Here is a 24,214-nt window from a genome sequence, read left to right as displayed (position 1 = left end):
TTGTTATGACTTCACATTAAAAGTGTGTCTGTATCTAGTATCTTTGGCAGTCTTGCAGGCCATTTTGTCGGTATCCAATTATCCATTGAGTGCTTCACTTTTAACTTTCTTGCATGCCCACCTCTCCCTCTTATCTTTCATGATTCTATGAATTTTTTCTCATAATATTATTGCATGGTCAATTTGTTGGCTGTTCTTGTCTGCGAAGGTTTTTGATCTGGGCAAAGAATATTCATGGAATCCCAGTGGTTTGATCAGGCTACTGATAATTGGAAAGGGGGTTGTGATCATCAGAATAACACAGAAAACAATGTGGATTTGACTCTGAAATTGGGATTGCCAGATGATCAACCACAATTTGAGCAATACTTTAGGTCTAATAGGGCCCTCAAGACCCATCAACCAGCCATCCTCAGCTTCAATGCTCCTTACTCACAGGTATAACTCTTACACTGATTTGATCAACTACTGCGAAGTTTGAAAACAAAATATTCTGCCCAGTTCTTATGAATTTCTGCTCAAATTCATTATCCATTGTGTCAAGTATCATAGAGGACTAATCATGAAAGTCACTTGAGGAATTATCTTACATGATTTTTTACTTAAGAAATGATACTATGCTAATAAGATGGTCTAAATTTGCTCATTATTGATTTGATATATCCATGATAATTTTATTCCAATTTATAAATAGTTTATTCATTTGATTTTGATAGAAAAAATAAAAAAGGGATAAGCTTCAAATAATCCATGACAATAAACAACAATACCGTGATATAATTGCTCGTTTTATATCCTTTTCAATTTGATGGACGCTTCTTTATATATATATATATATAATCAAATTCAAAACTTTATAGAAATGAGAAATGGAAGGGTAGCTAGGTAATTTGAGTGGAATTTGTTTTTTTTTTCATTTCATAACTTGAAATATTAATTCTAGAAAATGAATGGACAATTAATTAAGCATTTCCATATATGTTTCAAATATAAGTAATTTCATTCTCAGCAAATATTTAAACTATGATATTTATTATTAGTTTTTAGGTATGGTTGCAGAGTTAAGAAAAAAAAAAAGTTTAATTTCCATGTACAAAAGCAACCAAAGGTATGTTTATCAGTATACTATAGTTGCTAATTAAGAGTTAATATATACGTGTGTGTTAAATCTTGAGCTATATGATGGGGATATCTTTATTTTAATATATAATAATTAAATATAAACTACGTTAATTATAATTTAAACTTAAATTATTAAATAAAGAAATAGATTCATATGCTAAGGATAATGAAAGCATAGCATTGAGAATCCTGCTTAAGAACTTGTAGATCTAAATTAGAAAATGAAAAAAAAAAATTGATCAGAACCCATTTTGTTTTAATTAATATCTAATGCTAATTAAATACAATCACATAATGTAATTAGGAATCCACGGGTTACTAATCAAATGCTCCCTGCAGGGCAATTAGCTATTGATTGTATGAAATTTGATCTCAATATGCTTAATTAATTACCATTTCATATCTTGATGGAAGTGCTTTTTCTTTAGTTGTTGTTGTTGTTAAACAGTAAGATCATTAATTAATCGATAAAAAAGTAATCTCAAACTTGGCTTATACAGGGCACAAATCATCATGATATGGCTAATGCTGGTTTAAATCACCATGGGAGGCTTAATGGAGACAATCTTCATGGATCTTGGCCACGGGAGATGATGGGGAACCATCCCCATTACATGAATACTCAATATGCTGCTGATTCTGCAGTGGGATTTGCTGCTTACCCCAAGTCCTACAGTTGCATCAACAGCAATCCTGGTAACTTTCAAATACCAACGATGAACGGTCGAACACTCCTCAACACAGTAGCTAGGGATGGTGATCATGGTGAGGTTGGAAGTTCCTCTGGTTCACGTAGGACCTTTATTGACCATAATAAGAGGTGCAGTAACCGGAGTTGCAACACCGATGACACACCAATGTGGCGCAAAGGCCCCCTTGGTCCCAAGGTAACTTTCAAGGAAAAAGTTCTCTCTTTTGCTATTCAGTAACATTTGTATGCTGTGCCACAGGATTGATGATACTCTTTGCTTCATGCTTTTAGACACTCTGTAATGCATGTGGTATCAAGTACAGAAAGGAAGAGGAGAAAAGAAGGGCTAGAGAAGCAGCCCGACGGACTAACGGCATTTAGAATGTTTAAAGAGAGCAATGGCGGCATCATCTTGTTAAAAGTTATACTATTCGGGGATGATTTGCCCTATCATGTTTTATAATCCGAAATTTACTTCAAGAATATCATCAGAATCCCATGACCGACATTGATGGCATTCATTTCACAACTTGCCGGAAAATAGAGGACGGATGTTCCCGGCCTCCAGCTTCCTCTTATGCTTGATTTCATTCAGAAACCTATTTCATTAGAACAAGTTTAAATTATTAAAGTGCCAAAACCAAATTTAAGAGACTGAACCAGTAAGCGGTAGGTAAACTGTGTCCCACAAAGAAGCCCTAAGTTCAACCTGGCAAGATTTATCCCGAGACTTCAGTAACGATGGCAGACCAACAAACAAATAAACAACAAAGAGATCATAAAAATTGCGAAAAGAAAAACCTAGAACTCTTAGAGATGGCATCTGTCTATCTTTGAATCCCAAAATACTTGGTAACCACGCCAAACACCAAAGGCTATAACAAGAGTATGTCCTAACACAGGAAGAAGAGAGACGAGGTAGTGAAAGTGAGGTCACATTCCAGACTTGCGCAATTCCTCGGCACCGTGTGCAAAGTGGCACCTATCCCCAAAAGTGCAAGATCCTTTGTTGAAGTTCTCACAGATCTTGGTCTTGAAGTTATTTGATCCGCCAGAAGAATGCATCGATGAGTTCTTCATGGGAGGTCCAGAGGCTTGACCGACATTTGAAATAAGCTGGCGAACCATGTCACTTGCTTGACTGATCTGATCAAATGAACCCTCAAGCTCTATGTTCCTCTTTTTAGGGTCTGTTTCATGCTCCCTTATGGAAAGCTTGGCTCCAGTAGCACGACAGATATGCTTAGAGTTAACACCATTTTTCCCAATGATGGCTCCAGCAAGTGAAGCATCAATACTGATCTTAGTAGTAGCGGATGACCCAAAGCTTGCTGCAGCACCATGACCTTGGTGTGGATGCTCCATGTGCCGACTCATCCTGCCCTGCATTGGCCCCATGGCACGAGGATCATCATATGGAGCAGCAGCCCTGCCCTGCATTGGCCCCATGGCACGAGGATCATCATATGAAGCAGCAGAAGCCTTCCCAAGCTCCCACTCACCATGGGCAAAATGGCATTTATCACCGAACTTGCAACCCTCAACTGTGTTGTATTTATTGCACAAACGGGACTTCACAGATGGAGGAGAAGAGCGATCTGGAAAAGAAGGGGGCGGGGCACCTTGATTTCTAGAGGCTGGTGGAAGAGCTGGAAGCATTTGGGACACAGCTTTATAGCCACCAGGAACATAATGCAAGAAGTGGCATCCCTCACCAAATGGGCAACCAGAAGTACTGCAAAACAAAAGCATGGAAAAAGGACCGGACAATGAGAACTTTTCTGCAGCACCAAATCTATTAAATTACAAGCTCACATTTCTCAAACTAAATGCTGCAAGAGAATCAAATTAAATATCAGACTCAAAATCAAAACTGATGCACAATTTTTTAGGGGGGGAGGGGGGTGGGTATGAGAATATATTTTTATTTTTTTACTAAACAAAGACGGTTCTGATGCACCAAGGTAAAAAGGTTGACTTGAATTCAGAAAAGGGTTGCCAAGGCCATTGGCTCATTGATAGTCTAATGATGCCATAACAAATCTAGAACATATTCCAATTTCATTAGCATAAGGAAGAAGAAAATGAATTAACCAACAATCACATGATAAAACTAAATATATATCCATCCCATGCAATTTTTTAGAAACGCTATTAAAAGTTGAATGCAATCATCACCACCTTAATGAGAATATATTTTAACAGCCCGGTCATTCAACCTTATCCCAGACAACCAAATCAAGCAATGAAGCATTAAACACAAAGAAAGAAAACAAAGCACCAAGTAGCAAGAACAAAGATCATCGCAGCCATCTCAATTAGGCAGATTACCCAATCTATATAAAAAATATATGAAAAATGTTTGCAAATTTGGAAAGCACAATTACAAAATCTAACTTAACATTGTTAGGGAAGGCCTAAAAAATAGGGATTCAAAAAATTTATCTAAACCCATCGTCTAAACACAGAAGTTGACATCAATTGTCAATAAAATTACCCACATCACAGGAGAAAAAAAAAAGCTAGTTAAAACAAATTGCAACATTTGTTATTATGAGAAAACACAACATATCACAAACTGATAGAACACATAACTTATTTTAAGTTTTCAAACCATTTTAGTTTTGAGAACACAGGACAGTTACTAAATTTAAGAGTTCAAGAACCAAAGACCTTTCACAAAATGAACAAAAATCTCAATTTAAAAGAACAGATTATTGTGCCTAGCAGCATCAAAACTAAAATTTTACAAATATGTGGCTCTATCAAATGCATTTACAGTAACTGAATCAATATTGCATTAACTCCTAAAACTGAAAGCACCCTAACTTGAATCCTACATATCTAGAATTTCCTACTCATTGCTAATCTAGAAGCATGTCACATTTATTTTTAAGTATGACCCCAGTTATCTCAATCCCATATCATCCCACCATCTTCCTCTCCATCATCCCAAGCATAAGATCCCATCAAATGGTAAAATTATCCGCTAATCCTTCTCTTTCATTTTCACTGTGGATAAGCATGAATGAATGAGTTTCCATTACTTATCATGACATCCACCTTTTAATGAAACTAATATTAAGAATGTGTTTATAAGTTGCTGATCCTGCATCATCCTCTTGGAATACCCTCACCCCACCCCACCCCCATCTGCAATACTTAAAAACCTTTCATCAATCCCAATACATTCAGTAACTACAAGTCCACTTTCATTCCCAGCAATACCCCCACCCCCCCAAATTAAAATACCATGAATAATAAAAAATGTCAAACAATTTCCACCAGCATCAATCTTTTCAATTTTTCATCTTTCCCAATTTAATTTGATCATAGTTTTTCAGAATTAACACATTGAAATCAATAGATCAGCTACTGTCAGCAAACACTTTTTAGAAAAACAAATTCCTTCAAATATTTAACAAATGAAAAAAAAAGGTTGCTATTGAATTTCAAGCCTTTATGTCTCAGAAAACAGATTACAGGAGAGACATTTTCTACTGGCTGATAATTGAAAAGCAATGAAAACATTTTTAAGAATGCAAAACAGAGCTAAGAAATAACCACTTAAGTCATCCAAAGATAGTCTTTATTTTGACAGAGCATCATATAAAAGGCCAAAAAAAACCCTAGTCCAATGATTGTTGCATTCATCAGTGATGTTATAGGATACAGAACAAAACAAACATTGCAACTACAGAAACAAAATACATCACACACTGAACCACGCTTTTATTCAACTGTCACATGGAGCCTGTTCCGGGCTTTATAAGGCAGTTCTTAGCTACCCATCAATGTATCATGGCTTTTACTTGCAAAGATTATAGCAAATTATGAATAGCCATTGAGGTGGGCAAGTTTTGCATCCTGTAAAACTTCTTTCAGTTTACTATGTCCGAGCAAGTAGTTATCCAATAGTACTCTGAAATCAACCGTTTCTGTTCAATTGTCTTGGTTATCATGATTAGAGGAAAACCTGTACCACAACTTTAACTTCCCAATCCATCAGTCCAAATCACAGTGATTTCAAATTGCAATTAAAAAAAGTTTGTAAGAAACCTTATTTTACAATTTATACAGATTACAAATAGATGTACAGCATTTTGAATATTTATTTTAGATAGGTTAAGATTTGAACCTGAAAAACTTTGTGCATGGCTTCGATTTGCTTCCTATACCAGTTGAAAAGGACTCCATTTCTGTTGCACCAAAATTAATTAATTTTCTCAGTTAAGATTTCAGTGATTTATTAACCTCCGAGCTTTAAGAAACTCTCTCATCATGTTACTCATTCTCATTACCATTGATAACATGATGATTTTATATGATATAAACAATGCAAATAGTAAAATTTTATAGAAATAGATAAACTACGTGACCCCATTAAACATTCAAGTATAGATACCAACCCAATAGTAGTTTTCTAAACAATAAAGTGCCTGCCCAAAACAGTTCCATCGCTCTTTTTTTTTTAAAAAAAATCCCGCACTACAAAAACAATAAAGCTAGAAGACAGTCTAAAACCCTATCTTTTTTAAGCTTTTGATTACCCACCAAAAAACCAAAATAAATAAATCATATCCTCTTTCAAAAAAAAATTCAACTCCAACATTTTCTTTTCGGCCATTTCTTCATTTGAGCAATTCCGGACACCAAGCAGATTCATTCACATCAGGAACAAAAACAAGAGCAAGTAATTCAACCAAAACTCAGGAAAAATAAAACAAATTTATGCACCCGCCTACCGTATTCCAAAAAAAAAAAAAACATCCATTAACCACACTAAAAACTCAACTAGAAAAATAAAAAATTATAAACAATTACCTTCAAAACAGACTAAAACACATGCCTCAATAATTAAACAGATAATATATTTAACAATTTAACTCTTAATTAATCCTAAAACAAACTTAGCCTAATTAGTTAAAAAAATATATAATTAACTATCAAATAAATTCCGAGCATTTCTACAGTGACGAACTAACTAAGAAGCACAAATTATAAAATAAAATAAAATTTAAATTTAATATATATATATATAGAAGAGAGAGAGAGAGAGATGGAAAAAAAGAAAAAGAATCGTACCTTGTCTGGTCTTTTTGTGGCCGCCATTGCCATTAAAAGCAGCGTCGAGTCTGCCTCTCTTGCGGTGACCACCTCCGAATTCCATTCTCTTTATAAGTAATTTCAGATCCAAGACTCAGTAACCTCTACTGCTGCTTCGGCTCCTCCTCCGCTAGCTAACTAGCTACGACGAAGAGAGAAACTTGAGAGGAGAAGAGTGGAGGAAAAAAAAAACCTAGAGAGAGAGAGAGAGAGAGAGAGGGATAAGAGGAAAGTTAGGGTTTGAAGTGGAGGAGGAGGAGAGAGCGGGCGGGGGAGAGAGGGACTTCAAAGGGAAATAAATGAAAAATAAGAAGCGGAATCGAAAATTAGGTTTAAATGGGGTTTATTTATATTTAGAAAATTATGAGAGAGGCGCGCACGTGATATGGGCGTGCGTGAGGAGGCGGTGATGTTAGAAATTTTGTGAATGAGGTATTGTGTACTCTTCTTTTCTATCGTCATGGAGATAGAAAAGTAGATAAGATAAATTTAGTCCTTATAGTTATTAAAATTTAATAATTCATCCTTACTATATTGAAAAATAGTTATTGAGGACCTAACCAACCCAAAACTTGAACCACTCTAGATTAAAAAAAAAAATCAAAGAAAAATACTTGACTAACCCATAAAAAACCTGCTAACTTGATCAAAATCTTATCTTTAACCAGTTATTTTTTCTTGAATTTTCTTTTTGTTAAATGCAATTTTGTTTTTTTTAAAAAAAAATAGATTTCAACCCACCTCTCAAAATACATCTTTTTTAAAAATAAAATAAAAATATCGGTGGGTTGAGGGCTAGCTTTTGCCCGGGTCAACCCAGATTTTTTATTAAATCAGTCAATTTTTTCTATTTTTTTTTTTTAACTTGAACCGAACCTCCAAGACCATAGAGGTTTCACAGCTATGCTAAAATGGGACCAAAGCCAGATGTACCAAACGAGAGATTTGGATGGGGTTAAAAGGATGTTTCCCGCAGAGGTTTAGTAGTTTTTTTTTTTTCTGAAAATATGTTCAAATAGTTGTCTTTCAGAGGTCACATTTATCCTGTGCAACTATTTGTATCAAACACTCAGTAGCCATTACATCTCCTACCATTTGATTCAAATCATTTTGCATCTCAACTCAACCCTTGAGAGGTTTCCAATCATACAACATGATTTTATAGTTGCACTTTCAGTTATCCTCCAGAACAAAACTGAAGTTACCTGTTAAAGCTTTGTGAGTAGCTCCAGGTCAACAAACAAGCTCATCTCCTTGATGCTGTTTCCCCTAAATGACACAAGAATACTTGGACGATGCCAACCACAAGCAACCAAGTAACTCGCTAGCTAGCTCGGAAATCCAGGAAATGATGCAGTTTCTGTACCAGCAGCTCATAGGTTTTGAAAAGGGATTTACTTTTAGTAACCCAATCCTTCTCAAGAACACCTGCTTTGGTGCTCGTGAGCATCTCATCATGGAAAGCAGACACAATGCCGTAGATTGAGTTCCTTAGCACATCAGCCATGGCACAAGTTCTTGCAAGTAGAGGACCACCTCGCTTTTTTGCTGTCGCAACATCTCTTCTTCCTGTACTGTACTTGGAGTATTTCATTTAATAGTAACTGGCCCCATCAAATGTTGGGGTTGCAAGCTTGTCTTCTTCCCCATGAAAACTTCAATAGCAAGCAGGCTAGAGATAAGTGTTGAGAGAACAGCAACATTGCTACCAATGAGTTGTGCAACCCCAAATCTATCCTCCTCATGTGACCGTTCAGTCAAGGAGGCAACTGCCTTGGCACACCATGCATACTTCTGTGGGAATTGAAAAACATTATTAAATTGTCTATGGATTCATATTGGTAAAATAATTCACATAAGGTGGCAAAAACCCTCAATCATAGGATGCTTGCAGTACAAGAGATTTCTTCTATCAATAGGCTATTCGAACAGATTTCTAGAAATCAATTTTGAACACTATTTGAAAGTAACAGATGCATTGCAACAGATTCTGCTGCATCAGACAAGCTTGCTAACCTAGATATAAATGAATGTTAAAAATCAGAGATATCATCTGCCAAACAGCATATTGAAATACTAGAACATTGACAATGTTATCTGTAATATGATTTGTTTACGAGAAAGCAACGTAAAATAACTACAACAAACATTTTAAAAACAGAATATTTAAATTAAAAAAATCAGTGTCATCAGTGCCAACTTTCCATACCTGAAAGTTGTTTAGTGATTCATAGTGTTTTGAATCCAGTTGAGAGTCAGTTGGCAACTGCAATTGATTGGATAATTGATGTGCCTTATCAACATAACAACCTTCCAAGACTTCACTCAAGTTAGATGTAAGCTGTTCCTGAGGCCTCAAGCACGCAGCAACAACTTTTTTGTAAGTCTCACCAGTTTCTTCAAAAAATGCAGCTCGGCACCAATCATCTACATTATTCTCACAAACCATACAAAGATCAAGATATGCAAGATACTGCGGAAGAGAATCCGGAATGCTCTCCTTAAGGGCTGCAAGGAGAGGCTCACTGGGATTTGTCTCTGCTGCTGCAGAACCTTTCGGCGGTGCAAATAAGTACCTTCATAGTAACAGAAAGATGTCAAAAGAAGTAGGGATTGGGAGAAGAAAGACAACAATGTCTAATTATCTTCAAAAGTAAGAGGTAATGCCTGGACATAACATATTGCAAAGTTATAAAACAAGCAACACAACATAACACAAGCATATAGCCATTTGCAAAGTAATTTTCCTTGCAAGTAATGCAGCAGTGAAACAAATAATAAGATGACAATGTCGTTCCATATGGTACCCTATTGCAACACTCCCGAACTAAAGGTTTGCTATTTTATGTTCTTTTTAGATTTATAAGACCATTAAAGTGTTGTTCTCTCATTGAAGTAAAATATCCAGAGGATGCATTTGAAGACAGACAGACAGACAGACGCTTCAAAGCCTGCTCTCAAAACTCAAACCTGTACTGGCGTCATTGGAAACCCAGGACTTTTAGCACTACTATGCTCTTTTAACTTCCTCAAGAAAACATTATATATTATTAAAAAACTGAATCAAGTGAAGATCTTTTATTAAGAACATTATTCCTATAATTTAATTCAAGCACGACAACTAAAAGACAGGCATTTGGTAAATTTTATCCATGAAAGCATTGGCTAGTCCTCATTTAGAGAAAATTTTATATATGCCTTTTCTACTGTTTGAACCTTCCAGGGAAGAAAAATGTGGTTGGACATTCAGTTAACTTGCCTCCAAGCAATAAGTATTGGACATTCTCCTGTCACAAAAAAAAAAAAAAAATTGTTTCTTACTTCTTTTCTACTCTTTACTTGTCCAGCATAGAAAAGAAATACCAACAGACATCAAATAGTGTGTGTGTGTGTATGTGTGTGTGTGTGTGTGTGTGTGTGTAAAGCGTGAAAGGCAAAGTTATGAAGCTTTTTGATTCGTAGACTTATTGAAGTCGCGTTCTATGTAATGGTCTTTGATAAACACAAGCTACAGCAGAAGGCATAAAAAACAATAAGGACATTTATGCTAACCTGGTGTAAATGGTGACTCAATTCCCAACAGAGAAACACAGAAAAGCTCCCAATATACAGAATGATCTGCTCAGTGATGAACTGCCCCATTGTTCCTCCACTTTTAAATTGATCTGGAAGAAACACTAGCAACGCAGGTGAGCATAAGTAAGCCACATTTGAAAGCTTTAAAGCTCGTTTAATTGCCAATGGAAGTCCCATCTTGAAGCTATAGAAAAGAGGACGCTGTCCACAAAGCAACAGAAAATCAGCAATCAAAAATCCCACAACTGAGAGCAAACACCAAACAAAATCTTATCCTCTGCATTCACTAATCCTATACGAGTCCTCAATCAAATAATCAGAAAACCAGATTCCAGTCTCAATAACATACTTGGACCACAATTGGAACTTGTCATCAGGAAACACAGCTTCTATCAACAAAAACTAAAACCTTATACTCACTAATCTTATATACATCTATCCCATTTCAAAAGCCCATAATTCATTTTCAATAACAATCCAATTCAAACATCAAGAACACAACTTTATCAGCAATCACTCACGTCAACAACCAACCCAACATAAGAATCTGAAAAAAAAAAAACAGAAAGTAACAAATGCCACACTTGCATTGATCTTCCATATTATCAAGAACCCATTTTTCATTTTCAATAACATGCAATTTTCAATAACAATTTGTTAGTCTGCTTTTAAAGGCATACTTTTTTTTACCTTTTAATTTAAATAAGATTTGCACTGTTTAACATATAATCATTTACTATATCGATGGAGAATTCTTTTATATTTTCAATTGAAATATATGATACACAATAAAAGGATTTTTTTATATATATAGATTTAGACAGTGAAAGGGATCTTCTAGACGCATTTACAAATTCCAACCAAGATGAGAATAATAAAAATTAATTAATATACATACAATCTTGAACAACGATAAATACTCCTTATTCTTTAATAACATCGTGGTTGAGAAAGAGAGGGGGGTCACTTTTATATTATCAATTTACTGATTTTACATGTTTTTTTTTGTTGAAGACTTTCAATTTTATCTTTATATTTTTTGTTTTTTAAATGATAATAATGATTTTAATTTGATTTTTTATTATTTTTCTTGCTCTTTTATTAAAATTTTATATTTTTTAATTATATTCTGCCGTATCAATTATGAAGCATTTGTCTTGCCGATGAACGAAGTTCATACAACATTGTGCTCTACATTCTAACATCTTCATCTTGTTTTTTTTTACTAATATTTTTAAACTCAAAACTGGTAAGAAAACCAATTTGTCGACTAGTAGCCTGTTTGGTATTATATTTATTTAAAATAAAAAAAATAAAAATTTTAATTTTTTTAGAGAATTTTTTAAAATATAAAAACAAATAAACTCGGAATTTTAATTTCTCGAAACCTTTTTGCTGGCTCCAAAACCATAGGATTTGGGGTGGATTGTTTCTTGATGCTGATCTGCTTCCCCTAGAATTCTCCACCGACGCCGCATGTGGTAAAAGGATAGAATTATGATTTATCAAGTTCTAAGTTTACAGCTAAAACTCTGAAATATTATGAGATTTAATAAGTCATAAAAGTTATTCTAAAAATAAAACAGAGAGTTTCAAGAGCAAACCTATTTATAATAAATATTACCAAGCTTAAAAGCTTTTCCATTACATTTCATTATCGTGAGTCTGTATCAGACTTAAAAGCTTCAAGAGCAAGCATAACCAAACTTGACACAGCCTAATCAAGATCTGCCAAACTTATTTATAATAAATATTACCAAATCCTAGCACCAGAAGAAGAAAGCAATCATTCCTCAGCAAGCAAAGGTCATGTTTTCTTCTTGTGGAAACGAGTCATCCTAAAGTACTCTAGAAAGGAAGGTGAAGGCTAGCAATAGCCAACAAGCTGATGGTGCTGTGGCCATTGAGAGAGGGATCTTAGCCTCCTGTTTTGGTTCAAGTTAAGCTGGTCTAGCTAGTTAATTAAACTCTTGCAAGCGCATCATCTTCTTGCTTTTCCATCCCAATTCCTCCGTGGCTGTCATCAATGTTGATAGGCGTGTACCAGTTGGCACAGAACAAGTAAATCACAAAATCAAAGGCTGTTAAGACTGCAATCAGGAAGTAGAACCTGTCCATGTGGCCTGTGTTCAAGTCATCTGGGATCCATCCAGGCTTGTCACCTTTAGCTGTAATCTTCATCACCATGCTGACTAGCATGCTGCTGACATAGTTGCCAAGGGAGATTGAAGCCATGCAAAGTGAGCTTCCAAAACTCTTAATCCCGTCTGGTGCTTGCCCGTTAAAGAACTCCAACTGGCCTACATACATGAAAACCTCAGATGCACCGACAAGAACGTATTGTGGAATTTGCCAAAATATGCTTAGTGAGCTAACTTTTTTCCCTTCAGTAACATGCTTGAGCCTTTCAATCTCAGTAGCCCCTGCTGCGAACATTGCTAGCATCCCAATGATGAGTCCGATTCCCATTCTCTGAAGCTCCGTTAACCCCTTGGTATTACCACTTAACCTTCCAGCTAATGGCACGAGGATTTGGCGATAAATCCCAGTGCAAACAAGGACACTGCAGATATCAAAGGCAGACATGCTAGCTGCTGGTAGGTGAAACTTTCCAGCATAGGAGTTCATGACATCTCCTTGCTCAACAAAGAGGGAGGCCATTTGTGTGAAAACAACAGAGTAAATTATAGTGCATAGCCAAATAGGTAACATTTTAAGAACACATTTAGCTTCCTCTACTTGACTTATTGTGCAAAGCCTCCATGGATTCTTTTGGTGACTTAGATCATCCTCTGTTACTGTTGCTGCCTTGTCCAAAAACCTGAAAATTATTATAAAAGAAACATAATTAGTAATCATAAATCAATTACCATTCCCTTTCACGGGCATGCTCAAAGCTAAAAACTATGGCTATCAACCTTACACAAACCTTATTCCAATGTGGCTTTGCCTTGACAAAATGACCACTTCGTAGTCTGATCCAGAGGAAAAGTATGGATGACTAAAGAATTGGATGAAGATTTAAGGCTTTTATTAAGCTACAAAAACACTACAAGAATCCTTAGCTTAAAGTAGGAATTCGGTACTTACTCAAAATCATCACTATGAAGAATCTTTCTGCTCCCTTTGATAGCAGATTCTGGTCCTTCCACTTCATAAAGTTCATCAGCTTTCGCCGGGATAACATCCCATTTCTTAACTGCAGCCACAAACACCTGAGCAACTCGCGGCAAAGGGTTGCCGCAAGGTTTCACATACTGGTAACCAGGTGTCCCAAACAAGAACGATACCAAGGCTAAAACTGCAGAGCCTAATGACACCAGGAAACCTAGTGTCCATTTTCCATGATCCTCAAAATACACCAAAATAGTGTTTGAGAATAGAGATCCAAAGTTGAGTGCAAAATAGAAATAGCAAAAGTAAGCTGCCTTGTAATTTTTTTCTTTCGGTTTCGACTCGTCAAATTGGTCTGCTCCAAATGTGGCTAAAGAAGGTTGATGCCCACCATATCCAAAGGCAACTAAATATATAGCCAAGTAAAAAATAGCCACTCCCACCGACGATGTTGGCTCACAGGCTAATTCTCCATCACCACATCCATCTGGTTTGATCAAGAAATAACAAGATGATACCGATACGAGCGCCAACCCCTAATTAACATACAACATGGTTAGCAGATCACATCAAAATTATAAAAATAGATTTAGATTTCAAATATTACGTACCGAAACGAATATTAACTGAAAGACTGCACAGGTCAAGTATCTGCCCCAGTATGAATCACTGAGGAAAGCTCCTATGAGTGAGCACAGATAAACTGTGCCAGTCCACTTGCTGACACTATTGGCAGCATCAGCATTACTTTGACCAAGAACTCTTGTTAAGAACAGAACCAAATTCACACCAACTCCAAAGAAAGCTAGTGTAGCCAGGCATTGATTTGCTGCAGCAGAACGAAGTAGAAAACAAAAAATAAGTTTAATCACTTGCATTTTTTACAAGCCATATAAGAAGTCGCATTTTTTTTACGTTATTAATACCTAGCAAGATGCTTGCAGCTTTCCACCCTCCAGAGCTCTTCCAAGTAATGGAGCGCTTATTGCTAGCAATATCGTGTTCTTCCTCAGTTCTGATTCTGTTCACAGCTACATTTTCTCTAGAGATGACACTTTCTCCTGTCACCTGCTTACATTTAAAAAAATAAAAACAACAATGTTAATGTTTTCATGAATTCAAGAACATAAATTCACGTTTATATATCTTGAGTATTTACTAATTATTGAATTTGTTTTTACATAATCGGTGGAAGGGTCTGAATCCATAGCAGCAATAGAATATTTTCTCTGCAAAATAAGATCAGAAACTGGTTAGGGATGGAAGGAAGATATGGATTCATGAACAGAATTTGAAGGAAACAGGAAAGAGCACTTATATAATGTAATGGCACGTGACATGGGACGTCAGACTTCATGCATGGCCATGTTTAACAAGAAGAAAATAAGAAATAAACAAAAAAAAAATCAAAATTCTTTTCCATCTTGCAGCATGTAAGATTCGAACTCGAGACGAAGAAAATGCAGTACCAGTCCAGAATAATAGCAAGAGAGGAGTCCCCAGAAGAAATCTCACAAACAAAAAGAGAGGTGGAGGTTTAATTAATGCAAAAGAGGAAGATGGCTAAGAGCATGGTGCGAGAGAGTTTAATTTATAGGAAAACAATCGTGAGAAGAAGGGTGGACGGTGCAAGTCATTTTCAGCACACTTTGTTGTTGCCATTAAAGAAGAAAATATGGGTGGAAAATGGAACAGGGAAGAGAGGTCTCCTTAGAAGAGTGTTTGCCACAACCTTGGTCATGCCTTCCATTATCAGATCATAGCCAGTGGAAGAATATTTTCATGTGAAAAAGATGGCATCTCCCTCCTCACCAAATCTTTAGTTTTCTTTGAGATTTGATAGTCTCTCCTCAATTTCACTTCTTCTCAGTGTTATCAAATCATAAATTCTAAATAACCCATCACCATGCATGAGCAACAGTGATAAACACTATACTTAATTTTTGCTATAGTGATGCCAGATAGTGCAAATAGTGTCACAACTTGGTTGTCTTTTATGAAGAAAAATCACATTTTTGAATTTATTTTAGTTTTTTGTGTCTAATATCTATCTCTTTAACATAAAGACAAACAACTTATTATTCGTAGGTCAACTTTCAAGCAAAAGTAGGTAGAAAAAAATATTTTCAGCCACATTTTGAGAAAATGGACTGCAAAACAAAATTAGAATTGCTACCATCCATCAAAAGTATAGCGTATAAGAACTAGAATAAATAAGCTTTATAAGCAAGCCTATATTAGTCTTGTTGTTAAGTGTTCTTATCAATAATCCAAACAGGAAACAGCATAAGAAAATTAAATCCTTTACATGCTAATCAATAATTATATATAGCATGCATGCTACTTGCATTAGATTATTAAAAAAAACTAAAACAAATAGCCAATTTTAGTAAAAAAAAATAACGTCAAAATTAGAATTTACAATTCAAGGAAAATTTGATGCGTAAATCATTTGCATACCCATGCTACTACGTACTAGAGAATGTATGATTCCTCACCTTAATTTCTTGTGATTTTAAGATTTTCTACTTAAGTGAAGGTTCGTTTTCACATCAATTTCTTGATTTAATTAGATCGTATATATTGAGATTTTTTTTTTGAAGATATATAAGAGCATTAATTAATTAATTAATTTATTTATATATATATATATATATATATATATATATATATGCGCATAAAAACAGAAAGTTACAATAATTAATGAGTCGTAGCATTCTTTTTTTATTGACCAATGAATGCAGGTAGGATTACAATGTGCTAAATGCTAATTTTAAGAAGAACAAATTCATCAAGTTGCTGGTGCCCTCTTTCTTACAGCAAGTGATTTGTTTGTTTTTCCTCCAGTAATTGTGGAAACCAAATGGCATTACCCATATACTAGGTAATTAAGGCAACTGGATTATGGCAACAAAACTTAGCCATTAATGCTAAATTAAGCAAGCAAAGGGGATTAGCCTTTTTGGGTTTTGAAATTTAGATATATAAATAGAAACCTTTCCCTTTTTCTTAAAGTTTTAACACTCTTAACCACTTCACAATCTGGATTTAGGTAAGGATTCTATCATTCTACATAAGCAGCCAAGTTGTCTTTTGTCAACCTTTCAGGGGTCTCAAACCTAACAAAATATATGAAACCTGAAGATATGTATGCAAGCTTGCAACTAACCTAAGTAACAAACTAAACAACAATTGACTATATTAAGGTACAAGGCCTTTTCAAACTTGTTTTTACTTGCAAGATAATGCATTTATGTTCTAAATTTTCCAATAGAATTAGTTGTTTTCATCCTAACAATATTTTTTTGTTTTGAAAAATGTGATTTGTTTGATTTGGCTGTCAAATGATACCTAACTTGTTTTGTTTCCCACATAAAAACTCCCTTATGTTTCATGCAACATTTACTCCTCCAATCTAGATAAGTTTGTTGCCTCATTTGTTATTTTGCTCAAACAATTATATATTCTATATGCCTTCATGTTTCAAATTGGAGTCGCAATGGAAGATCAAGATGCATCATCAAGCATGATTTCAAGTGCCAAAAGTCCCACCATCAATGTGGAAACTTTGGCATTTAGCACAAGCAACAAACTTGGAAGGCTTCATAGCAATATCGGTAATGTAGCAAAATTCAAAGGCATTGTGCCACAAAAAAATGGACATTGGGGTGCACAAATATATTCAAATCATCAAAGGATCTGGCTAGGAACATTCAAGACTGAGAAAGAAGCAGCTATGGCCTATGATAGTGCTGCCATAAAGCTCAGAAGCACGGATTCACATCGAAATTTTCCATGGAACGACCGCAATGTTCAAGAGCCTAGCTTCCAAAACCAATACAGTACAGAAGAGATTCTGAACATGATTAGAGATGGATCTTATCAACAGATTTTTGTGGATTTTATAATGAAACAATCACAAAGAGAAGAAATTGGTGGAAGTGATGATCCCAATGGAAGGAGGGTGCATGCAGATGATGAACAATTCTCATGCATACAACTTTTTCAAAAGGATCTAACACCAAGTGATGTAGGGAAGCTTAATAGACTTGTGATACCCAAAAAATTTGCTGTTAAGTACTTCCCCAACATTTTTAAAGATGTTGAAGATGATAGGGTACTAAATGCTGCTGGGGTAGATGACACAGAACTCATATTTTACGACAGGTTCATGAAGTCCTGGAAATTTAGATATTGCTATTGGAGGAGTAGCCAAAGCTTTGTTTTCACAAAGGGTTGGAATAGGTTTGTTAAGGAGAAAAAATTGAAGGAAAAAGACATCATTATATTTTATACATGTGCCTGCCCAAACAAGGTATTGGAGCAACATGGTCAAGGCCAATACTTTTCCATGATTGACGTAGTTTATTGCAATGGCCAAGGCGGTAAGGTTGACGGGTTTAACCAAACGGAGGATGTGCAGAGAGAATTGGCTGTCGTTTTAAGGCAAAATATGAGAAAGAAGTTGCAAAAGGATGGGAAAGAATTGAAGGAAGAGAAGGAAACATTGAAAAACAAGGTCAAACAAAAAGGGTTTAGGCTTTTTGGGGTGCAGATTAATGAGGTTGAATTGCAGTTGCAACCTTGTTTCCAGACAGGTACTGAGTGACAAAAAATGGCTTAACTAGGATCCTCGATCTTTCCCATTTTTTCCCTCGTGGCTTCAGTTAATTAAATGTCTTAACCATGAAGTCTTCTGAATGTAAATGGTTAGGTGCCATTGGCTGCATGCATATGCCAATATTGAGATTAGCAGGTCATCTGGCTTAGATCAAGATTGAATTAATTACAAAGATGAATCTATTTTGATAATTGATTCTTAAGAAGACCTTTTCAGCGATTACAAATTAAGCTTTAGGATTTTTGTTTGTGTACAGTACTATTTAACCTAAAATTATTTGAATCTTTTGTCAAGTTGAAAAAAAGAAAGATTTTATTGTACTTTAGTCTAGTGAGAGTAAAGCTTCACTTGAGTTTAATAAAATCTTTTTACATATTGCATGATCATGGATTAAAGATGAAATATTTTAAAGTAAGTTGTACTGTTATTTGATTTCAATGATATATATATATATTTCATTAATTTTCTAAACTCTTTTTAAAAAATAAATAAAATAAATGTTACCTTGTGTTATATTTCATTGAAATATTTGTGGATACAACGTTAGACTTGCAAGGAAAATGCATAAAAACTAGAAAGTTGTCAATGTAAAGAGATGTTACAGAGTATCAGTATATCCCATACATAATAAAGTGAGTTACGTTCTAATTATGAGACTTTGTCAGTCTGGGTTTGGAGATAGACTTAAAAAAGCCTTAATTGCATCATCATTAAATTACTGAATTAACTTATATTAATTATTTTTATTAGAATTAATGTTTTATCAAATTAATATCTTATTTTTTTTGTTTAACTTAAAATATATCTCGAATTATAATTTTTTTCAAATATATAATATTTAACAATCATGTTTTTCTCTAACATAAGAGGACTCCTCGAATCCAAATTCTTTCAAACGATGATAATTGAACGAACGTCTAACCACGAATTTAAGCCACAACTTTTAATGCACCAATAAAAACTTATATTTTCTCAAGAATAGCATTTTGAATAAAAAGAACATATTAACTGACGTACACATGAGCTCGGAAAACTTTATGAAAGAATTGGGAGAGGAACTTGATTAATTTCAGGGCAAAAAAAAACAAAGATGAAAAAGTGATAAGGACGGGACCATATATATTATACTGTGCAACCCTCATTTATCAAATCATATATTCAGGCCCGGAGACTGTCCATTTCAATTCATCTTTTATATATATTATAACATACTCTAAAAGGCACGGGGAAAAGCACTCTAGCTTTCCCCACGCTGTAATCTTATATATTATAATTATTATTATAATAATATAATAATAATAACATATACTAAAATACTCTGACTTTTTTTTTTTTTTTTTCTGTTTTTATTTTTTTTTCTTTGTGTTTTTTTCTTTTAATAATTTTTTTATTTAGTTTGTTAATGTTATTTTTTTATTTAGTTATCAGATTTTCATGATACGGATCCCGAGTTTGACGGGTTAACCCGGAATTTTTTTTTTTACTTTTTTCTTTTTAATTAATTTTTTTCATTTAGTTTAGTTTGTTAATGTTAAATTTCTTTCTATTTAATTATCAGACTTTCATGACACGTATACTGAACTTGACGGGTTAACCTGGTTTGACGGTTTAACCCAGTTAACCCGTCAATTTTTTTTTTCTATTTAGTTATCAAACTTCCATGATGTGAATCTCAGGTTTGAAAGGTTAACCTGGGTTGAAGGGTTAACCTAGTTAATTCAGATTTTTTTTCTTTTTCTTCATTAGTTTTTTTTTTCTGTTGATTTTTTTCTTTATTTCTTTATTTTTCATTAATTTATTTAATTATTATACTTTTATAACACGACCTTGCAGCCAGACCCACATCCAAGGTTATTAGGTCTAGTGTTGCAATCAAATTCACTTAAACTTAGGTCATGCAAGTTTAATATTACTATTAATATTATAAATATTATTTTTGGGTCAGGCATTGCAGTCAAACCCAAGACTCTTTGATATAGCTTTACAGAAAAACCTAACATTTTTAAATTGTAATTTTTTTATTTTATTTATATATAAAAAATTTAACTCGCGGCATCGCGCGAGTTATGTAACTAGTATATATATAAAAGTTGTATCCCACCTTTTGTCATATTGATCGTCTGTTTTGAAATGTGATTGCGGTTATTTTTTAAAGTATTTTTTAGGGGTGATCATTTTCGGTTCAGTTTGGTTTTTATCAAAAAAAAGTAACCAAACCGAAATGTTTTTTTTTTTGAAAAAAAAAACCGAAACCGAACCGAAACCGGGTCAAACCGACCGGTTTCGGTTCGATTTTTTTAGGGAAAAAACCGGTTCAAACCGGTTTGGCTCGGTTTTGGCTCGGTTTTCCGGTTTTGGCTCGGTTTTTTTCTGGTTTTTTATCGGTTTCGGTTCGGTTCGGTTTTTTCGGTTTTTTGCTTATAAAACCGAAACCAAACCGAACCGGCCGGTTTTTTCAAAAATGTAATCGGTTTTTTTTTCGGTTCGGTTTTTTCAGTTATTTTTTTTCCGGTTTTCTCGGTTTTCCGGTTTTTTTGCTCACCCCTAGTATTTTTCACTCAAAAAACATCAAAATATTATTTTTTTTATTTTTAAAAAATTATTTTTTATATCAGCGCATTAAAATGATCTAAAAATACTAATTTAAAAAAAAATAAAAAAATTAATTTTTTTTAAACATTTTTAAAATACAAAAACAAACCTTCATACCTCTTGATTCACCCACCGTTTCTTGCAGTATGAATCTGGACATCTTCCACTTGTTGTGACTCATTTTCAAATTATTAAATTTGGCTCTTGGCTCCTCCCTAGTGTAAAAAACAATAATGTTGTTTTATGTTTTTTTTAAGCTAATACAATATTATTTTAAAAATAATCAAATTAAATTTTAATTAAAATACATTGAATCGACTAGATCCAATTAAATTAACTCTCATCGTGTTTTGTTAAACCTAATTAGAGTCAACTATATATTATAATAATAACATAAGGTAAGTAAATAAGCATAACAAATAATTGAATCTTGGTTACATTAATGTTCTATCTTATACTCGATCGAGTGAATTATAAATTATTTCCTTTAACTTTTCAAAATAAATTAAAGATAATTCCTCTAGTTTCAAAATTAATTAATTATTGAAGGTGTTGACTATGTTAAATTTAATACTTATTAATTTATTCCAAAAAACATCTTCTTTTTAATTCTATTAATTATTTTTGAAACTAGAGCACAATTTAATTCATTATACAAAACTATTGCCCACCAATAGATAGTACACTGTTCATATTGCATGTGGCATCCCAATAAGTTCACTGCCTATATGTTTATAGGCTTCATTTGCCCTTTTTGAAACACAATTATGTACAATAAAATAAGAAAAATGATCATTGTAATCCTCTAAAAGGTGTGGGCATATATTAGACCCTCAAAATCTGGAAGGTGGACTGCTAAACAGTTTTTTTAATGTGATACTAGAGGGTTGGTGTTTGGAGATATGGTAGGGGTTGCGGTTTAAAGTATTTTTTTAAAAAAAATACATTAAAACAATATTTTTTATTTTTTAAAAATTATTTTTGATATCAACACATCAAAACTATCTAAAGACATAAAAAAATTTAATTTTAAATAAAAATAAAATTTAAATTTTTAGGGTTTCCAATTACTAACCAGCCTAATTAAAATGTAGGTATCAAAAAATAAGAATGCACTACTCAAGTTGGCAAGTGACCCTTGTCCCATCTTCTTGTTCAAAAAAAAAAGTCTTTCACTTCTCGTCATACTCATCATTAGAGTTATCAAGTGCAACCTAACTCGGAATTTAGGTTATAAGATTGATAAATTGATATAAATTAATGTTATTATTTAAAAAGAATTAAAAAAATAGATTAGGTTTTTATCAAGTTATAAATTAATTATCAAATTAACTAGTTAAATTTCTATTTATTTTTAAAACTCGATATAAATCATGTTATGAACATCGAGTTATCAAATTAAGCTGTGAGAGCAGGCTGGAATTAATATCTATGCTCGCCATGCTTTATAATTCGTTTCCTGTTAGCCGTAAACTACCCTAATGCCAAATAAATAAAAAAAGAAACATCAGGTTCATGGATAGATGGGGTATTTTATCTTTTGGGCATATTGGAAAAATTATTTTTCATTAAACAAGAACCCATCCCAACACATTTTTATTTATTTTTTGGACAGGTTTCTCAAACCTAGGCCAATTTTAGTTATTAAGGTTTCGTGTATGGATCAATGACTAATTTTAACGATGAACCTTTTCATTTGTCAGGTAAATTTATTGTGAGAGATTAATACTATTGGTTTAAATTACACTAAAAAAATAATTGCAAATTTTAGGTAATTGGTTTTATAATTTATAGTAATTGAATAACTTTTATTTCATAGTATAAGTTTCAAACTCTTAACAAGGAACTATAGCTCTAGTTATAAGATTTGGCCCATGATTTATTTATTAATCTTAGCTTAGTCTGGATTCGAACGGGTGAAAAAAATAGTTATTATTATTATAATAATATAATTTTAAATCATTTTTTTTAGTTTAACGTGGGTGTCCGGGTAGCTTGCGCGCACCTCGACTAATCCCACGGGCTCTGAAGTTAACGACCATGTAAGCCTCCAATGGCCATCATATGAGTAACCACAAGGCTCGAACCTGAGACCATAGAGGGAGCAAACCTCTTGGTCCCAAGTTTTTACCACTGGGCCACCACCTAGATGGTTTATAATTTTAAATCATTGAAAAGCTTAGTGGTGATTTGATAGTGTGGCTGTGAGTGAAGTTCACCCGCAATCACAGATATTGTTGTTTGGTTAAGCAAAAAACACAAGTTTATGTTGGTAGGACTCACCAGAAATCATGGTTGTGCCGCAAGTTTTCTAGAAGCACAATTTTTCTGCTTCTTGCGCGGAGGAATCACTGAACAGTGAAGCCATGCTCTGGCTCCACTATTCACGTGAACAGTGGAGCATGTCTCCACTATTCCGGCCGGACCGGCTCTAGTCCAAAGCTAAAAATACATTGAACCGAGTCCGACCCAGTAAAATAAAAAAAAATTATTTTTTATTTTTAATTGTGTTTTATTCGAAAAACTAGTGTTAAACATTATTAAAAGACACTACATAAATTAGACGGAGATCGCTTGATGACGTAACATTTGCAGAATTTGATCTCAATCCCAATTTTGTTCATGATTATATTTTACCTGATGTTGTTGCGCTTTTAAGAAACCAAGAAAACTGTAGTTCTTGTCGGATGTATTTAATACGTGATGGAATTGTAGATACTTTAATGGAACAATAAAAAATATTTTATATAAAGTATTATTTATTTCATGATGTAATAACAATAGTTAAATCTATAATATTTAAATTAAAAACCATCAATATTAATATATATATATTTTTAAATTATTTTATAACCTCAATTTCAAAAGCATTCTTAAGCAAACACATTAAATTACTTTTTATTCAACCACAGTTTTAACCAAACATATATTTTTCCAAACAAATCTTAACTAAAAGTATTTTTTATAAAATAAATTTTTTTAAATCACAACCACAACAGTTACTGTAGTACCAAACACACGGACTCAGACTCGAATGGATAAAAAAAAAAGGTTTTTTTTATTATAATATTATAATTTTAAATCATTGAAAAGGTCGACCGTTCTTGTAACCATGCCTATAGCCACCCAATAATCAATATGTTACAAGGCCAAACGTCACGCTGAGTTTCCCATCTTCTAATTAAATTACAGAATCCCACCAAATCAATACAGCATTTTATGATGTCTAAATCACTGCTAAATATCACATATAATCCCTCTACTTCATGTATTTGATCAAACCAGATTCTAAACTCTAAATTAATTCAAATCAACCCCTCGACTTTCAATTAAATGCAATCTCAAATCCTCTTTCCAATTACATCATACCACATTGAATTCACCTGGATGGT

The 24,214-nt window shown here is 33.7% G+C and overlaps 5 protein-coding genes across 5 annotated transcripts; 2 read left to right on the top strand and 3 right to left on the bottom strand.

Moving 5' to 3' along the window:
• Positions 1–234: 234 nt before the first annotated feature.
• Positions 235–2,194, top strand: LOC7461389 (GATA transcription factor 29). Its single transcript, XM_052451680.1, has 3 exons — positions 235–438; positions 1,623–2,009; positions 2,105–2,194. Exons 1-3 carry the CDS (start codon positions 235–237, stop codon positions 2,192–2,194), a joined length of 681 nt encoding a protein of 226 aa, XP_052307640.1.
• Positions 2,195–2,398: 204 nt separating this feature from the next.
• Positions 2,399–7,250, bottom strand: LOC7461390 (zinc finger CCCH domain-containing protein 14). Its single transcript, XM_002304855.4, has 3 exons — positions 6,899–7,250; positions 5,952–6,012; positions 2,399–3,548 (listed from the first exon to the last, which is right to left on the bottom strand). Exons 1-3 carry the CDS (start codon positions 6,981–6,983, stop codon positions 2,747–2,749), a joined length of 948 nt encoding a protein of 315 aa, XP_002304891.1. The 5' UTR covers positions 6,984–7,250; the 3' UTR covers positions 2,399–2,746.
• A 619-nt stretch (positions 7,251–7,869) lies between these two features.
• Positions 7,870–11,265, bottom strand: LOC18097247 (uncharacterized). Its single transcript, XM_024596387.2, has 3 exons — positions 10,472–11,265; positions 9,129–9,495; positions 7,870–8,713 (listed from the first exon to the last, which is right to left on the bottom strand). The coding sequence occupies exons 2-3, from the start codon at positions 9,366–9,368 to the stop codon at positions 8,510–8,512; spliced, it is 444 nt and encodes a 147-aa protein (XP_024452155.2). The 5' UTR covers positions 9,369–9,495; positions 10,472–11,265; the 3' UTR covers positions 7,870–8,509.
• An 820-nt stretch (positions 11,266–12,085) lies between these two features.
• Positions 12,086–15,222, bottom strand: LOC7463611 (protein NRT1/ PTR FAMILY 7.1). Its single transcript, XM_024597292.2, has 6 exons — positions 15,079–15,222; positions 14,791–14,838; positions 14,536–14,677; positions 14,221–14,438; positions 13,586–14,145; positions 12,086–13,316 (listed from the first exon to the last, which is right to left on the bottom strand). Exons 2-6 carry the CDS (start codon positions 14,815–14,817, stop codon positions 12,458–12,460), a joined length of 1,806 nt encoding a protein of 601 aa, XP_024453060.1. The 5' UTR covers positions 14,818–14,838; positions 15,079–15,222; the 3' UTR covers positions 12,086–12,457.
• Positions 15,223–17,108: 1,886 nt separating this feature from the next.
• Positions 17,109–18,218, top strand: LOC7463612 (AP2/ERF and B3 domain-containing transcription factor At1g50680). The gene has a single exon (XM_002303989.3). It carries the CDS (start codon positions 17,109–17,111, stop codon positions 18,216–18,218), a length of 1,110 nt encoding a protein of 369 aa, XP_002304025.1.
• Positions 18,219–24,214: the final 5,996 nt, after the last annotated feature.

This window comes from Populus trichocarpa, chromosome 3 (assembly GCF_000002775.5).
Source record: "Populus trichocarpa isolate Nisqually-1 chromosome 3, P.trichocarpa_v4.1, whole genome shotgun sequence".
Lineage (NCBI taxonomy): Eukaryota > Viridiplantae > Streptophyta > Magnoliopsida > Malpighiales > Salicaceae > Populus > Populus trichocarpa.
This window is presented reverse-complemented; position numbering and strand designations above follow the sequence as displayed.

Excerpts from the sequence above, each read along its gene's own strand:
- LOC7461389 (XM_052451680.1), top strand. The coding sequence starts at position 235 with ATGGAATCCCAGTGGTTTGATCAGGCTACTGATAATTGGAAAGGGGGT. Across the intron at positions 439-1,622 it reads TCAATGCTCCTTACTCACAG|GGCACAAATCATCATGATAT; the intron begins GTATAACTCTTA and ends TGGCTTATACAG. Across the intron at positions 2,010-2,104 it reads AAGGCCCCCTTGGTCCCAAG|ACACTCTGTAATGCATGTGG; the intron begins GTAACTTTCAAG and ends TCATGCTTTTAG.
- LOC7461390 (XM_002304855.4), bottom strand. The coding sequence starts at position 6,983 with ATGGAATTCGGAGGTGGTCACCGCAAGAGAGGCAGACTCGACGCTGCT. Across the intron at positions 6,013-6,898 it reads CCACAAAAAGACCAGACAAG|AAATGGAGTCCTTTTCAACT; the intron begins GTACGATTCTTT and ends TTGGTGCAACAG. Across the intron at positions 3,549-5,951 it reads CCATGCACAAAGTTTTTCAG|TACTTCTGGTTGCCCATTTG; the intron begins GTTCAAATCTTA and ends TTTGTTTTGCAG.
- LOC18097247 (XM_024596387.2), bottom strand. The coding sequence starts at position 9,368 with ATGGTTTGTGAGAATAATGTAGATGATTGGTGCCGAGCTGCATTTTTT. Across the intron at positions 8,714-9,128 it reads AATCACTAAACAACTTTCAG|AAGTATGCATGGTGTGCCAA; the intron begins GTATGGAAAGTT and ends CAATTCCCACAG.
- LOC7463611 (XM_024597292.2), bottom strand. The coding sequence starts at position 14,817 with ATGGATTCAGACCCTTCCACCGATTAT. Across the intron at positions 14,146-14,220 it reads TTCAGTTAATATTCGTTTCG|GGGTTGGCGCTCGTATCGGT; the intron begins GTACGTAATATT and ends TATGTTAATTAG. Across the intron at positions 13,317-13,585 it reads CTTCATAGTGATGATTTTGA|GTTTTTGGACAAGGCAGCAA; the intron begins GTAAGTACCGAA and ends AATAATTTTCAG.
- LOC7463612 (XM_002303989.3), top strand. The coding sequence starts at position 17,109 with ATGGAAGATCAAGATGCATCATCAAGCATGATTTCAAGTGCCAAAAGT.